This window comes from Rhopalosiphum padi, chromosome 2 (assembly GCF_020882245.1).
Source record: "Rhopalosiphum padi isolate XX-2018 chromosome 2, ASM2088224v1, whole genome shotgun sequence".
Classification (NCBI taxonomy): domain Eukaryota; kingdom Metazoa; phylum Arthropoda; class Insecta; order Hemiptera; family Aphididae; genus Rhopalosiphum; species Rhopalosiphum padi.
Genome location: NC_083598.1, coordinates 56,147,745 through 56,166,852, shown reverse-complemented (window position 1 = coordinate 56,166,852; position 19,108 = coordinate 56,147,745). Strand labels below are relative to the sequence as shown.

Genomic DNA, 19,108 nt, shown 5'->3' with positions numbered 1-19,108 from the left:
CCAGTTCAACGCTGCCCGCGGCTTATGTGTTGGAACTTGGAAACCTCTGCCAAATCAATTTTTTCAGCAATATAGGTACATTTCATATATCATATCACAATGACTTCAGAATATAATAATTGAACTATAAATCTATAAAACTATCTCATTATGATAATAATAAATTAAAGTTAATTTTTTTTATTTTATTCTAATTGAGTTATTTAGTCCAAATTTAGTCTAAATGAAATAACAAACCATAAAAATGTGTAGTTTACTATATTCTTAATAATGACTGCTGCTATCATCAGATGGACCGCTTCTTGTTTTCTCATTTTCTTATTGTGATATTATATATTATCATAATATGAACTAAGTAATAATATTAAACATAATATCTGAGGTATCAATAGCGTAATAACTTATATAATGTAACTAAGAACAGCAATAACTAACTACCTAGTATATACTTTAAAATGAGTAATATTGTTTAATTTCGTATTAAAAATACTATTAATCAACATAATAATTTGAATGTTGTATAAATATATTCTATTTTTTAATTATATTATTAACACAAAACATAACTATTTTTAAAATTTCTTTAAATCAACATTTACTTAAGAAACTTAAACAATATCCCTACATATTATGCTATTTTTGATTACCCGCTACGATTCCTTAACGGAGATTTTGGTTATTTTTTTCAACTAAACATTTACTTTATTGTGAGACATTTTTATTGCCATAATGTTTTTATCAATAATTAGCGATAGACAGTGGTCTAATCTCTATGAAACTTTGGTCTTTTATTTTACTATCATAATATGTTCAAATACTATGATAATATATTAAAAATACCATATTAAAGTTTAGTTCGTACTCTTTATGAATAACCCAAGTATATAGATACCAAGAATACTGCCATGATTAATGATATAAAAACTATTTTATAAGACGTATTTTACTCTACTCTAATCAAATTATTAGTTAATTAACATTGAAACCAATTATATAGTTGTTGCATAATTTTTGTTATTTACATGATTAAAGAGGTAAACTGTAGTATAAATATTGATTTCTTATAGCGTAGGGTCATCATTCAAATTTAAGTACAAACAAGATGAAGACTTCACGTATTTGTTTAATCTTACTACCGATATTGGTAGTTCAGGAAAGTATTTTTATACACTGTTTGAATTAAATTAAATTTAGTTGTATAGTAATAATAATGTTTCATATTATAGATTTCATCATCTGAAATTAGTGAACTAGATAAATTATTAAACAAGATTAAATCATCTGCGTTTGAGACTGCAGCAGCACCTTTCCAAGATATACTAAATGAAATACAAACGAATCCAGATTTAAATTTTTTCTTGAAAGAATATGTACATAAAGTAAAAAGAGTTATGGAAGATACCCAGGAGGTAATTAAAAATATTGTTTAAGTTATAATAATTATTTAATACTATAGTATAGTGTATTGTCTTATTGTTAATTTGTTAGTACCTTTACCCATTTTTTGTTTTAATAATAAACCAATAAATATGTTAAACAATAAACATACAATATAGTATACAATTATACGGCTATTAGCTACTGTATCTTTAATTCTTAAGAATTTCATTGTTGTTGTTACTTCAAATGAACTTTATAAATTAAAAAAAGATAGATAGGTGGCAAGTGGATATACCGCTTTGCTGTACATTTGATGTCGAGTGGGTCATTAATATAGGGCCGTGTAAATTTGAATTCAATGATATATCATTATACACAAAAAACGATTCTGAGCTTAAACGGTGTATCAGCTTATATCACCGAGTGATGTATTTTTTTAGTATAGCTATTAAAGTAATTTATTTTACTTAAGTATTATTTTAATAGCTTGGTATCATTTTTTCCGTGAATATTGGATTTATTATATTATCAATATTTAATTATTATAATAATTTATATTTATATAACATTTATCCAAATATATACAATATTAACTTATACGTATAACTCAATATGTAATGACATCTATCTTTAAATACCGTAAGACAGTAAATGTAGATTCATAGTACTGCTTATACCTATAAATAGATAATATTTTAAAATAAATCAAAAATGTTATTGTATAAAGTAAAATTCATAAAAATATAAAATACATGAAAGTTTAAGTTACAACAAATAGTGTTCTTAAAATATTACAAATTAATTATCATATCGTTATTTACTGTTTAAAGAAGCAATTTTGTCAAAATTGGAACTTAAAACGTCTATAAAAAATAATTAACTTCATACTTTATTTTGATTTTATGGTTTCAGTATTAACTACTTAAAAAGCATTTTGTATTCAATTATCAAAACTTAGTTACAAAAAGAAAATTTTTTATGATTGTGACGAATTTCATCAACATTTTAACTAAATGAGAATATAAAAAAATTGATCTTATGTATTTTTAATATTTTTATACAGATAAAAGAGTAACTTTTATGAAATCTTGTATTAAATTTAAAGAATTTTGACCCAGCAAATATTTTTTTTATGGTTATTTATAAAAAAAAAATTTTAAAAAATTGTCTCACCTACAAATAACTTAAAAATATTTTGAGGAAATTGATTATTTTACTGGTGAATATTGAAATCGTAAAAATTTGAGCTTGATATACACATAAAAAAAATAATTAACTGGTGAAGAATTGTTTTCATTCGTAGATTGAAAAAATAGTAAAAAACCTTGTACTAAATTTTAGGTATAATGTTAGGTATAAAAACAAAATTATTTATGAATTTCTAACTAAAAAAAAATGTATTTATTTTGATTCATTTTGTCAAAATTCTAATTTTAAACGCTTATAAAAAATATTGTCAATATTTTTAATTGAGATATTAACACATTTGGAGGAGCTTTGTATTACATTTTCAAACATTTATACCACCAAATAATTTTTAATTGACATTTATCAAAAAAAAAATAAGATTGAACATTTTTTTGCCTATAGATAGCTTAATAATTTTTAAAATTGTATAGTAAATAAAAAGTTATAATACAAATATACAGTAAAATGTTTAAGTCACTTCTTGGGTAAACAGTTATAGACATAAGTTTAACCTTAAAGTACATCAAAAAACAAAAACCGATTTTGTCAAAAAATGTATTTATGTAAAAATTCCCGTTTTTTCTTAATTTTGTTTGTTTTTTCAGATTATAAAAATGAATAATTGGAATTTTTAAGTTTTACCTCTTTAAAGTATAAAAAAAAATCCAAATTTATATCTAATACAACCTCCATTTTTGATCTCTAAGCATTTTATCAACAACTTCGTATAGTCGCCCACAAAACAAACACATCATTATAAAATCAATACAATCATCGCTCTGCTCAAAATCTGAAAACCAAAAATTTAAAACTGTAACATTAACCATTTTATTCAATGATATATTTCCTTGATTTAATTTATTTATTTATTCAAAATTTTATTACAGTGCATATTTTTATGTTAGTAAAAGTTTTCGAAATTATTATACTCCGTATATAATATCATACAGTACAGTATACTCTATCAGTTATATCGTATAGATGACGTGCATTTTATTAAATAAGAGCTCACTAGAATAATTTGTATTTGTTAATCTTAAGTTTGATAATTAATCATCGAATTAAAATAGTTTAAAAAAAGTTTGAAATCGAAATACGGTACTGTAATATTATTTAGTATTAGAGTGTTGAAAATATGAACATTACGCCATAGGGTCAAAGAGCAAACAGCCACTTAGTATATTTTTATTTTTCACGTGTCAATTTGGCTTGCTTTGCACATCGTTTTTAATAGATCAAGATAGGATTTTACTATTATTTTTCTCTTTTAATCTGAGATGTTCAATAGGACGACAGTGCAATTATAATTTTAATGAAACTTAAACATAATACTAGAGTAAATTTTGTAAATAAATGACTAATGAGTTTGTGCACGTGATATCTCTGTTTTATGCATTGCAATCAATTTTATGTTATTTACATTGTATAATAATTTATATAAAAGTAGTAACTCGACAGTAAAAAATAAGATAGACAACTACCTACTATAGAGGACGCCGCTTATAAGATTCGTTTTGGGACCAGTGCAAAGTGTTAAATGAGTCTTATAAAATTCTAACTGAATGAACCTTATAAGTGAACGAGGAAAGACGAAATAAAATTGATAAATTCTTAAGTTTATTTCGATATTTCGTTGTATATATTTTACTTTTACATAATATACTCTCTTAAATATTATTTATTATTTTAATTTTACTATTACCAATTATTATTTTTATTTTTGTGTTTTGTTACATTCCACTATTCCGTAAATGTACTTTTTGGTACTCATATTAGTCATATTATACGATATATTAAAATTATTGCACCTTATTGTCCGTGAGTTTTTTTGGAAGAAATATTTTCTCTTTTTTTCAATCGATGAAATTACTCTTCTGTCGCCTTGAACTAAACCTTCCACATTATTTCTGCCAATTCTTTAGCTTTTTGTCAAAGCGAAGGGACCAAGACGCGAGAATCTTTATTTCTAACTTTAACAAAGCATTCTTTAAACGTAGGTACATTCAACATTATTATCCTTTTCACCCCTTTTTATTTTTTTATTCGCACGTAAAGTGCAATATTATATGAATTAATATCATTGCAACACAAATAACTTTTTAAAACTAATTTATTTCAAAATTCGACCAAAAATGTATTGATTTATTACCATTTTTTTTTTTTTTTTTTATGAATAAATCTTATAACATAGCCAAAATTATGAGTCTTATAAGCCGCTGAACTTAATATCCATAAGTTCTATAAGGGGCGTCCACTTTATTATCTAAAATGCAAAATATACTATAGTAATATAATTTAGTAAAATTTATAATAATAAAACTATAAATAAACATTAAACATTTAAACGCATAAACTATAAATTATATACGTATAACATGGACGATTGACACATATTCACTCTTCGATTCTAATTGTTCCATTCTTTATTACAATCATAATCTTGTTATAATTGTTAAACAGATTGTAATATGTTTTATTAAATAAAAAAATAAAAATCTTAACATTAAAAAAAAAATTATTTTGATCACATTTAACTACTTTATTTGGGAATTAATAACATCTAAGTTTTAACAATATATTATAAATAATATTATTATTTCACTATATATTGTATAAGATAAAAATATTCATATCGGAATTAATTGCGTGTATGATTTGTCAGTTAGAACTTTAATATAGCCACATATTATTATGTTTAATGTAATAATATTAAATTGGCATATCGTAACAATAATATACAAATTAATGAATATTTTACCTATTTTAAAGGTGTAATTGATTTTTAATTAAACAAAAAATATATGTTATAAACTAATATTATATATAATTTTAATTGTAAATAAATTTATAATATCGTGTATTACAAGAAAATTAATACACATTTCATAATTAAATCAACCTTTGACTTTATTTAAAATAAATTAAATATATTTATACTAAACAAGTTATATTGTTTATTTGAGTTTTCAAGTAAAAGTAATAATTGAGTAATAGACTAATATGTGTATAACTTATATTGTATACACCGAATATAAAATATTTAATAAAAAGATTATAATTAACAATATAATATATAATACTATAGAGCATTATACAAATACAACAGTATATATATATTAAATATATTATTTTTTAAGGGTTTGTTTAATTTGTTACCAAAAGAAGAGAGGCAAAAAACGGAAAAAATTCTTGGATACTCGTCACTTTATGCATCATCAGCATTTTCGAGAGCAGCAAAAGGTGTAACCTATGTAATGAACACATCTTTTGATACATTACCGAATGATATTAAAACCAAATTAATTGAATTAGGAAACGAAATTAATGACTCTCTAAGGAAAATGAAGGTAAGTTTAGTGTTATTAAAAAAAAAATCTATTATGATTGATTCAATTCTTACTTAATCAAATATATCTTTTCTATGGACAGGTTACCATTGAAAATAATTCAAAAACATCACAAAAAAATCCCAAATAATAATTCATACTTATTACTTAATCAAAAATAATTGAATAATGTCTAGTTGGTTTGGTAAAGAACAATTCAACATTAACTTTTAAATTATATTGGAATAAATGATAATGAACTACATCCATTTATTACCTATACTATAAGAAACACGATAATTGTATTTATTCATGTGTATTTAAATTATATACTAATAAGTAATTGCATATTATAATTATAAATATTTTGTTAAGCGTTAATAAATAATAAAGCTTTTTATAACTAATACCTATACAAGCTAATTGAAACCTAACAATTAATGTTATTAAATATCGATTAAAACACTAAATAGCAATAAATATATTCATGGTATATACATAAAGTTTACGTTATAATCGTTATATTATATACCTTAAACATATTTACATATTATGTGATATAGATTGTAATTTATAATTTGTAAGTATATTATTATATATCATAATATATTTCATGCAATAAATAATACTATTTTATGACTGTTGTAGTATTTTTTATTAGAAAAATATAATTTACCAACTAAGTAACACTTATGTAACTAAAAACCATAAGACATTTTTATATTATTTATCTACAAACGTTAAACGCCGTAAAGCATTATTTCGCATGCGACAAAATTTGATTTTTGTTCCAGTCTTTACTTAGAGTTCTAATGTATGTTTTAATCAAAAATATTTTTTGTGGATGACTCTGAGAATATGTTTTGCTTTCATTCTCCCAAAAGATAAAAATGATTGATCATTTGACAATTCTTCGAAACATACCACGGATCCTTAGTTTTCCCTATAAACACTGAATAAATTAAAAATCATCTTGTAAATTGTTTTTTGTACCTTTAGTTTAAAAAAAATGGATAGATTACATATTTTATACTTTTATCACCTACCACAGTACCCATTTATAATTTATAGTTATTATACATTATAAGCACAATAACTGAAGAAAATTTCTTTCTAAACATATTTTATTCACCCTTCAAAATAAGTTTTATCTAATTTTATGATCCTAACAACCCGAAACTATAACACTGGTGGTGTTCATAAGTTGCAACATATCAATATTTTTATTCTGTTCAAACATATATTGAGTACCTAACTACAAAATGTGTCCTCGCGTTGTTACATTAAATATATAGAATTGTAGAGTAATACTCATATCCGTAAAATTGGTTCTCTATTATTCATGAGGTTAAATTTAAAAAATATAAATAGCTACCGTTAGGTCTATATGAAAATATTTCAGCACTTCTTCTCTCGGAGTCTTGAGTATAGTGCAATTGCATACAGCGTAGGCGGACGTAAACAATTTAATAATATAAAACGATTGCAACGGACGTAAACAATATAATACAACATAATACCAACAGCGGACGCAAGCAATATCAGATTTAGCGATGGCATTAACCGCTTATGAAAGAAAGGTATAAAAGAAAACATTGATTGGCTTAGAATTGATGTATAAAAAAAGGTTTTTCAAGGTTGTTTTTATTGTATATAAATGGTAGGTACTATTTTCAGGGAATACATTTTGACAATTTATTCGTTCGACTTCACTGCTAAGATGAAGACATCATATTTTTTCGGTTTCCTAATATCGGCATTAGTGGCCCAGGAAAGTATTTTTGAATTTCTACTTTTGATATATATATGGTACAAAATGTATTTTAATTATAATTATTATAAATGTATTTACACAGATTTCATCTGCGGAGCTTAGTGAGCCTACTGAGCTTGATAAAATGGCAGCGAACCTAATGCATTCTTTGGTTAACGTTGTAGAAATACCATATAGAAAATTGGAAAATATCATTAATCCATCGGCAGCTAGTGGAAAAAAAGAACCATTTTTAAAAGATATCATAGCCAAAATTAACCGGAAGAAAGAAGAAATTGAAAAGGTAATGATATTTTTTAATTAGTTTCATTACTATATAGTATATAACATATACTACATATATATATATGTACATATATCGTACAACCTGATGAACTACAACATTGCAATTTTTGTGTAATTGTGTTTATGATTGAATATATAATTTTAAGAGGTCGCTTTAAATATGTTCTCTTATTATTACTATTTGGAAATCGTTGAAATCATAAATTATTTGTGAAAAACGAAATAATTTAGAAAAAAAATCAACCACTTTAAATTGAAAATGCTCTATCTAAAGTTATACCTATTTTAATTTGTGAAGTAGTTAGTTAAATTAAATTTACTATAAAATAATACAATTATTTACTATACAAGAAATCGGTCATTTCTATGGAATATTTGTTTTGGAAAGTAATTAAAGTGTTTCGTACAACCATTTAAGGAATATGCCTATTTTAGGTTAAGGAATGTCTAAAATATAGTTTATAAGAAACGAGGTATAAATCTTTACGAAAATGTTTTCGAAACTTAAAGGTAAGTTCTATAGGAAGGTTTAAATGTTTTTTTTTGGAATGTTCTTTTTATATAATGATATAACTGGAATAACATTTTGCACAGTGCATGGTTTTGTTTCCATAATGTTGTTAACACATTTAAAATTAAGACTGTCAAGAACCTATTCAAATAATTCGTTTCTACAAACTTTGACAATTTTTTTTCATGATTTATTCTTAGCTATAAATTATTTTATATCATATAATTGTGAATTTTAAACGTTCAAAACTTAAAATAAAAAATAAATATATTATACTTTAATTTATGAATACAAAATAATTATAATATTTAATGTTAGTAGGTACAAGTTATATGTTTAGGTACCTAAATAATAATATATTATAAAATGTTAAAAAAAAAAAACATGGAAAGTTATAATATTATAATACTTCTTATTATAATATTACCTTTTTTTATCTGTCATATTATTTTCATACTCAAATTTAAAAATATTAGTTATTGGCTATAAACCAATTTAATGGAAGATAACTCACAGATACACGAATGTTCACAAAAAATACACAAAACAAAATATATCAATAAATATATTAAATAATATTTAAATTGTATTTAAAGGCCTACTTGGAATCACTATCACCAGAAGAAAAAGAATTGACAAAGAAGAAATTAATCGAACATGCCAATAGTTCGCAAAGAGTAGCTAATGCAATTCGGGATGTTAGTAAAGCGGCCAAGTTGATGATAAATACATCTTTCGACAACCTACCAAAACATTTCCAGAACAAATTATTTGATTTGGGAAAAGAATTCATTAATATTTTAAATAAAATAAAGGTAAACTTAAAAAAATAAATAAAGATCGTTAGGTTTAAAATAAATATCTTACAATAATATATACAAATTGCTAGGTAATTGAGAAATAATACATACAATTTTTGTAACAGGCATAATCTAAAAATAGACCTCAAACTGAAGAAAATAGACAACTCTACGGAATCAAAAAGTATTTGTAAAGATTAATGAACTATGTCGTCAATATTATAGAACCAATTCAAATTACCTATGACTAATGAATATTTATGCATATTTTAACATCGTTTTATTTATTTACCTACATATATTTTCATCTAATCTTCATCGTAATTTATAACGAATTAAAAACATTAAAATATAACACTATTATATTGTAATGTGTATAATATATTTTATTAATGTATATTTATAATTTTATAAATTATAACTTATATAGTATATAATACCTTAATACCTATATTATTTTTTTATAAAAATAATAACATATTATATTATTATATAATAGTAGAAGAATTAATTTAAGCCATCGACAACTATTTTCAATTTACGTATGAAAATATTTTTCTTTTACTCTTACAATATAACTTTTATTTAGGTAGAATTGAATATATTTTGTTCTGATTGTACTAAATCTTAGCGATATAGTTATGTAACTATAAACATAACTATGAAGTAAATCTGTTATTAATTTTTAGTAATTGTATAATAATAATTTTTAAATCTTTTAAACATTAAAATAAAATTCATACCGATACGCAAAAATGTATTTTAAAAATAATTCAAAATACACTTTGGAAATTAGTCAAAAACCTAACAAATAAAATTATCATAATATTTTTAGAGTTTTAATTTAAAGCATTTTTTAATTTTTCAAATAGTTTATTCATAGTTTATATGTTCAATTGGAACATTTTTATATTACAGAAAAATTGCTAGTTTGATATTTTTATAAATTGTAAACACTAAACTTCTATACTTAGTGACTAAAATAGTCAACATACGATTTACAATTGTTCTCTACTCAATTCAAAATGTAGTAAGTGACAAATTTAAATAATTTTTCTTATTTAAAATTAAACAACAGTAATAATATAAAATATACTAACATTTTGTTCGACTATACGTATGATACTATTTTTTGAGTTACGTCAAATATTGTTTCTCGAATATACATGTTGGTGTTATAGTAATCTTGTGACTTGTGACTAAAGCTGAATGTTACAACTTATGATAATTTATATAGTTATTTTAAAATACACTAGCATACATCGAACAAACACATAATACTCAATTGCCTTAAATTATAACCATAGGTAACTGTAAAAACTATATGTTTATAAATTTATTGCAACAGGCTAAACACTCTAAACTCTAAATTTTAAATAACTTATACTACGAATATCGTTTACGAAAATATATTTTATGCAATAATTTATTAATACGTACCTATATTAAAAACGACAACTGTAAATGTTATTAAGTATGCAAATTATGAATGATTTAATTATGCAGAATGATTCTGAAAGTCCTAACTAAACACCATATATTTTTTTTCTGAATTATAAAACTTGTAAATAATTTTTTTTTTTTACAAAAGTATACGTGGTAATGAAGGCATTTAACAATATTTCTATTTATGTATATATAATAGAAAAAAAAAGAATAAGAAAAAAATGTATATATATTCTCGTATATAATTGCAAGACATTAAGCTGTGTGAAGGAACTAACCAGTGTTCGGACTTCAGGAAACACTGTATAATATTATCATAAAACTTATAAGTGTACATATTATACAAGTTTAATAAGTAGATAATATCCAAGTTGGGCAAGTTAACCAATTTTTTTAAACTAGTTAAAGGTAAACAAAGTTAAAATGAATTTTCAAATAAAAATGAATTTTAGTAACTAAATACCTAAGTTACAAATGTTCGTGAAAACGATGTGCGTTGTTTATTTAGCACACATTGGACTATATCGACATATCGTATAATAAATACTAGTAATTAATAATATTTTGATCAATGTTAAGTGATAAATAAATTTAATCAACTCTAGATTTTTTACTTTTATAATAATATTATGTATTTATAGAACATAAACACTGTATGTAAGTCTTTAACTAGATATAAGTTATTGCTAAGTTATTATTCTTATAAATAAACATAAAAATAAATAAAAAAGGCTATTGTAAATTGTAAATACTGTTTCTACATTTATATGTTGCTACTAGCTAAATTATATTTAAATATAACTTTCAGTGAATATAGTTTTCATCATTCAGGCTTTCTAGAACTACCAAATAAGACATAATTTATCACTAAAATAAATTATATCATTTTTCAAAGCTATTTAAATAGGTATTTAATTTTTTTTTAATTTTAAATATTTTAAATATTAGATTTAATTTATAGCATGAATATAGAATATACTTAATACCTTTTTTAATATTTAATACAAATCTATTAAAATTAATATCTTGTATATTTTTTTTTAAAGAATGTTAGAAGGAAAATAATATTATAGGATTATTATATACTATTAGGTGACCCAACAATAATTCAATATTTTTATTTGAAAATTTGATATCAATTATTATAATGTGTTTATTTTAAATTGGATATTTACATATACATTATTATTATTATTATTATTAGCTGTACAATGGGCGTGTTGCTACGCAACCATGCAACATTTAATTTAAACGAAACTCTTGGATAATTTCCCTGTTTATTAATTGTTCGTTATATTAAAAACCAGTTAAACATTTCAAATTGATATTTTATACAGTAAAACGTTAATCACACGATAATTTACATTATATTTCCGTTTGCTATACCACTACGAATTAATATATCGGACGTGCGAAGTCTGTATAAAATTGTTTTCCACATTCGATGATTATTAATTAGGTACCGTTCAGCACACTACTAAAATACATTCCTGTCAACCACCATCACTACACAAATAGAATAACTAGGCCGATTCTTTCAATGTGGGTAGTTGCACGATTTTATTGTTTTTACTATGAGCTACTTATGGAAAATGTTGTTTTAAATGTTTAAGCTTTAGTTATCAAAATTAAGCATTTAATATATTTTTAACTACAAAATAATTTTTAAATTTTAACAAATTATGTTAAAATTTTAACTTCAAACGTAAACAAAAATCGAGCATAATGTATCTTTAATATTTTTAAATAGGTAAAATAATAATTTTTTTTTTAAGAACAATATGTAATATTTTCAACGAATAAATTGTACGTATAAAAAAACATACCAAATCTCTGTAAATAGCTTAAAAAGAGTAAAAAGATTTTGAAAATTCTACTCTCATAGTGTAAAACCATATTCTATAATTTTGTGAAACACTGTTACATTATTTCTATGTTATTATTTTAATATATATCCTAGACCCGTGAGTCATTTTATGTTCATTCTGTATTATCACGGAGTCTCGCCATAAAAGAATAACTTCAGCCTGCTACAGATGCATATGCCGAAGGAATCACGTTTTATCGCTTGTTTCGTGTATAGCAGGCCAGCGGTAAAGTAAAATATTTTATATTAACATTTTATTTCAATTTGCATTAAATTGTACTCCTTATAATTTAGTGTCTTGTCTAATATTAATTTAATAATATCAAAATCATTTCATATTCTCCCGTTCGGTATTAAATTCCTAACTGATGCTATAGTGACAGAGGTATACAATGTTTTGATAATTGTTACCATATACTTGGTAACATTAATGGTACAGGTAGGTATTCAATTATCCCGGCCACTCTCATAGTAACAATACCACACATAGAAACTACTAATATAAACATTTGGTGAAAAATTCAAGGAATCCACGGTTATTTATTATTCGTTTTTAAATTAAAACACGATAAGAAAATCAATTGATGAGAAACTCTTATTTTATACATGAATATCAAATTTCATCGAAATAAAAATGTCCGACACCTTTGAAAAAAATGTGGAATTACGCTCAAACTTCGAAAAAAACGATAAATGTAAGATTTTACAATAATGTGTATTTTATTTTTGTAAATTTACTATAAGTAGTCGACAGAAAGATTTACCTTTCAACTTCGAACATGGTTTTGAGTAGAAACTTGTACGTAGTTGTACTTTAAATAGGATAAATATAGAAACTACCAATATTTTTTCAAAATAATCAGTAGAAAAAAAAGAAAAAATTAAGGACAAACTAGAATTAAAAAATCTAATTAAAATGAATATATAACTATAGAAACTGGAAAATTTCACCAAATAGTTATATGATTAATTTCTTTACATAATAAAGTTAATAACAATAATATAATATAGTAAAAATATATATCATTGTAATAATAAAATATTATTTATATTTAATAATAATTTAATACGTTATAAATATAATAAATACAATGTTTTCAGAACAAATTAAATCAACCTATCGTACTACTAAAAGTAAAATAAACAAATTTAATAGCAATATCAAAAAAAAATATATAACATAAATATTATTTTTATATCATGAACAAATATTGCTATTTTATTTAATTTCTACGCAAATAAACTAATATTATTTTCTTCTTTTTTTCCAATTTTTGATATCTTGTTTTAAATTATTACCTAATTATTAATTGTATAACTTACAAATGTTTTCTATACAAATATAATAAAAATCCATTATTAATTTCGTTTATATTCGCCATCATACTCATCGCTTTTTTTCTTAAAAAATGTAAATATTCGAAATATGAAATTGTCAACTTCTAAATATACTTAAATAAACCATATTTAAGTACTGCGACTCCATTATCAACTACTGCAGATATGCATTTTAATTAAATATTTAAATGAATTATCATAGAATGTTAAAACTATCAAGTTTAAATTGTTTTATCCTATATGCCTATTAGTCAATTGAACAAAGAAGTATAATATGCTTAAAGTTAACAAATGATATAACATTATCAAATGTGTTATTTGAACCTTATTACGAAATATAAAAAAACAGTTTTGACCAACTGCAGATTTCTAAACTATTTTTCTAGCAAAAGTAATCGTTATCAATCGTTTTTTGCATGTCAACATTAAGTATAATATTTAAAAATATTGTTTAAGCCAAAAGTGACCAAGTTATTTAGTCAACTTTTCCACGTATATACCAAAACGTTTGATGTGCACAGTTGGTCATTATATTATTAACTATATTATACATAATAATTTTCAGTATCGCTCAGACTTACTTGTCGTCATCACGAAGTCAGTTGAGACACCACTGCAGCAACGACAACACAACCTGCTACCGAACTTGAAAAGTCGCCTACCCAATCGTGATAGAAACCACCGACACCGAATAAGATTGCTGTTTTCGTTTTTCCTTTTTTTTTTCCATCTCCGTCACTGATGTTGTCCAGATCCGTATCGATATCATTGCAGTGTACCTACTGTACCTCAAATGGCATATACAAAGACTGTTCTATCTTTACATTTTCTATACGCCCGTAAATCGGTGACGAATTGTGTAATTCGGTTAATCTCCTCGATTTTCATTTCTGAAGAAGCCCCTAAATTTCTCGATCACTTCGAGAGCTAAACGTTCCGGACCGACGAATGTTAGTGGCGCAGTACTATGATCCCCGAAAAAATATGTCGATATTATATCTGAATTGCGCCGCAGAAAAACCACTGTCATCGGTAATTTTAGTGAGCTCCGAATAGCCGATGCACGTAGAGCATTGAATAGTTCCCACGTGTCGTTAAGTCACAACGGTACCGGTGGCAAATTGCTTTCATTTATTTCGCCGATAAAGATCATGGACGTCAACGAATCGTCTTCGATACGCTGGGGGAAAAATCACCGTTGTCGAAAACTTCAGCAGACTACGCGTAGTCGCCGCGTAAAGCATTCGCCAGTTCTGATACACTTTCAAAACACAATGGTATTGATGGCAAGTAAGTTATTTTCAATTATTTCACCGACGAAAATCGATGTCGACAATTCATCTATACGATATTATTATGCTGAAGAAAAATTATTTTCATCGAAAAATTTAATGAGCTGCGTACAGCGGCCGTTCGTTTGGTATTGGGCAGTCTATAAATCAGTTCGATGTTAGTTTGCATCACGTGAATATTTCTACGTTTGGCTACCGAACTTGAGTTTTGGTATCTTAAATTTTAACGCTTATTGTGGACGTGAACTGACGTACCTACCGCGTAGTCGGTGGAATGTGTCCAGCGTTCTCATTCATTCCGTTGAACTCTCCTGACACAATTAGTATCGATAGGAGGTGCTTTTCTCAAATCACATCGACGAAAAACGACTTGGATGGTTCTTGTACATTAGGCTGAGGAAAAATCATTGTAATGTAATAATACTAATAATTTAATGATATTTGTATAGCCACCGCCCGTTAAGAGTCGGCCAGTACGTCCATCAATTCGAGTTTTTTCTACCTCGCGCGAATATTCCGTAGTCTTACTATAGGTACTGAACCTTTTATTTTCGGCGACTTAATTTGGACATGTACTGTAGATGTAGACTGCTGTTGTTCAATCACTTCTTCATCGCGCCATGTAATCGATGGGATGTGTTGAGTATTATCGTTTTGGTCGAACTCACTTTCTTAACAGGACTATATCGACAGAAGGTACTTATTACGAACCAACAATAAAATTTTAATTTATTTTAAAGTAATGAGCGTTCGTTATTCTTTAATAAAAACCGATATGTATAAAATAAATTTAACTTGTTAATTATAGAACATTTTGAATATTTTTTTTATATAATTACAGATTGTGAATTAATAACATCGTGTATCATCACACAAAAGACATTAATACCTTAAGGACACCTTAATGATTCACGATCAAAAAAAAAAAAATCTGTGAAACCCTTAATTGAATGTAGCTTGATTTTTTTGTGTAGGACGTAGGTAATTTAAAATGTTACCTACAGATAATTACAAAAAAAAATGCGACTTTTTCATTCAAATTGTTCATGTTTTCTTTTTTTTCACATAGCTCATATACTCGTATCGCGTCTACTGGTACAAATTTTGTATACTTCATTATAACTAATAAAAAAATATATTTTAAATTAAAATTATTTCATACTTAATTCTTAATCCAACTATCTAAGATATTAATAACAACAAAAAATGCAAAAAATTAATGTTTATATTGTTCGTTATTTTAAATTACAATTATATGCATTAACTTTAATCCCTTTTATTTTATAACCTACCTATGCCAATAATATTTGTAAATTAAAGAAAGACAGTCATGTTATAATCATTAAGATTGTAAATTCGTTGAAAAAATATTATATAGTAGATAAATATAACTATTACATTCTTTTATCAGACTATTGTATATAATTCAAGTTATTATGTAAACATATAACAAACATATAAGCATTTTTTAAATGAAGCAAATAATATTATTTCATGATTCAAATTTATTTCTAATGAATGATTAGAAAAGCTGATAATAATAATTTTACTTTGTACTTTATAATAATTATATTTTATTATCTGTAAATTATAAAAAACACATCATAGTTAAATAATAATAACTTAGTTGCAATTTTTTTTTATATTTGATAAAAAAATAACGCAGAAATAAAAAGTATATATAATAAGGTCAATGTTAACACTATAGGTATTTCATTATATAAATTATTAACCATTCAATCGTTAAAATTTTTTATTTTCTACAAATATGAAGTTGTTATATTTGTCTGGTCTCTTGCTATCAACATTAGTAGTCCAGGAAAGTATTTTTAAATGTTAATTTTGTTCGACAAACCAAACCATATTTAAAAATTGTAAATCATTATTAATAATTTGTATATTTTATTGCATCTACTTAGATTTCTTCTCAACCTACTGAACTCGATAAAATAACAAGCAAAGTGCTGGAGTCTTTGGTCCGCCTTGCGGAGACGCCTTTCACAGACTTGGAAAAGGAAGATCCTGTAAGATTATTAAGGGATCAAGTTAAAATGTTTTCATATAAATTATCATCAAAAGGTGCCGAGATAGCGAGAGAACTCAATAAGGTAATTTATAATATTTTAGTACAACTTAATAACTAATTATAACTGTTATAATTATTATAAATTACTAAAGTAGGCATAATTTTTATTATTATTTTTTAGACATTAATATATATTATAACTATAATGTTTAATTTCTGTTAAACTTGTGAAGTTTTAAAACATATAACGTACATAATATATAGAAATAATATTATTTAATTTTAATTTTTAAACCATTAATACATACTACTTATTAGTTAATTATTATTATAGTATTATATTAATAGTATATTCTAATATATCACTTAACACCAATTTAATCAATTATAACCCATATCATAGAACTAATCGGTTTTGAGATATCACATTTTATGACATATGAGTGTATTACACATTTGTTGATAAATGCATTAACTCAATACATTAACTGTACAATATCATACAGGTTAATATATGTTAAGGAAGTCACATTTTATGTTGAAATACGTTTTTTGAACACATTCAATTATTTATTCTCACAATCAATTTTAAAGTTTAATGGACGTACAATTTACTTAAACTTAAATTTAATCTTGACCAATTTCGTTAAAGGCCTATGGTGATGATTCTTCGCTGACGCCAGAAACGAAAGAAATGAAGAAAAAATTATTAGAAAAATTTACCTACTTGACAAAATCATTTGACACGCAAAATCAAACAAAAGATATTGTCGAATTTCTGATAAATAGATCTTTGAGTATAATACCAGAGAATATGCAGACAAAATTATTAAGCACAAAATAAGACATTGATATTTCGTTAAGAAAATTACGAGTAAGTTTTAATAAATTTATATATTTAGCTATAATAATTCATGCCACTAAATATTTCTTATTCACTAGGTTAAATATGACAATGAAAACTCGTCGAGAAAAAAAGACAATGAGAAAAACAACGTTTTTTTTCACACAACGTTTTTTATTATATTAAATTTATGATATTACGTTAAAAATTTAAAAATTTGTTTTTAATTGATATAATTAAAAGCATATTTTTAAACAATTTTACTACCTGGTTTGTACTATTATATAATTAATTATACTACGAAAATTTTAAATGTTTGACAAAAATGCATTTAATAAATAAATTTTCTAGATAAAAAACTTACAAAAATTATTCGAAGAAATATAATAAATGTCCAATCGTTTTTAAACCTATAATGGATCAATCACTATAGGTATCTAGGTATACCTATACTAAGTACTAATGCACTTCATTGCATCTCATCGTAATGTTTAATTACAATATTTCGTCAACTATTTAAAACGATAAATATTATATTATTGTATCTCTTTAGTCCATACTACTGTTTTTATGATTATAACATGATCAGTGATCATTTGGCATTAGGTATACTTCGGTAACCGATGCCTTACTGACTATAACTACTACTGATACTACTACAATATATAAGTACATCGAAAAACACTTAATATTTCCAACGATAGCCATAAAAAGCTTTAGTAATTTACTTTCGATGACTTACCTACAATAAAATACAACACATTTATATTAAAATGTACCTATTGGCTGTGTAAATGTGTGGGCTATTACTGTAATAATAAATTTAAACCTTAAAAATGTTTTAAAAATAACGATGACTATCAACTATCATAGTATTTAATAAATGTAAATTAAATATGTCATATCATTATAAAAATATTGGCTTATACGTTATAGTATTTTGATTAAAATAATGTACTTAGGTTGGACAGTTTTAAAGTAAACTCCACCACGTCTGCGTTATTGAAATTTTTTGCGTAGTACCTGCGTGC

General features: G+C 24.3%; 2 protein-coding genes across 2 annotated transcripts; both read left to right on the top strand.

Annotated features, from left to right (window-relative positions):
* The first annotated feature begins 1,051 nt into the window (after nt 1–1,051).
* On the top strand, nt 1,052–9,635 carry LOC132919012 (uncharacterized). Its single transcript, XM_060980364.1, has 8 exons — nt 1,052–1,153; nt 1,227–1,409; nt 5,706–5,915; nt 5,998–6,043; nt 7,559–7,665; nt 7,751–7,951; nt 9,061–9,279; nt 9,390–9,635. Exons 1-8 carry the CDS (start codon nt 1,103–1,105, stop codon nt 9,393–9,395), a joined length of 1,023 nt encoding a protein of 340 aa, XP_060836347.1. The 5' UTR covers nt 1,052–1,102; the 3' UTR covers nt 9,396–9,635.
* Nucleotides 9,636–16,883: 7,248 nt separating this feature from the next.
* LOC132922531 (uncharacterized) lies at nt 16,884–18,335 on the top strand. The gene is made up of 4 exons (XM_060986099.1): nt 16,884–17,026; nt 17,127–17,315; nt 17,886–18,107; nt 18,176–18,335. Exons 1-3 carry the CDS (start codon nt 16,976–16,978, stop codon nt 18,075–18,077), a joined length of 432 nt encoding a protein of 143 aa, XP_060842082.1. The 5' UTR covers nt 16,884–16,975; the 3' UTR covers nt 18,078–18,107; nt 18,176–18,335.
* The last annotated feature ends 773 nt before the right edge of the window (nt 18,336–19,108 follow it).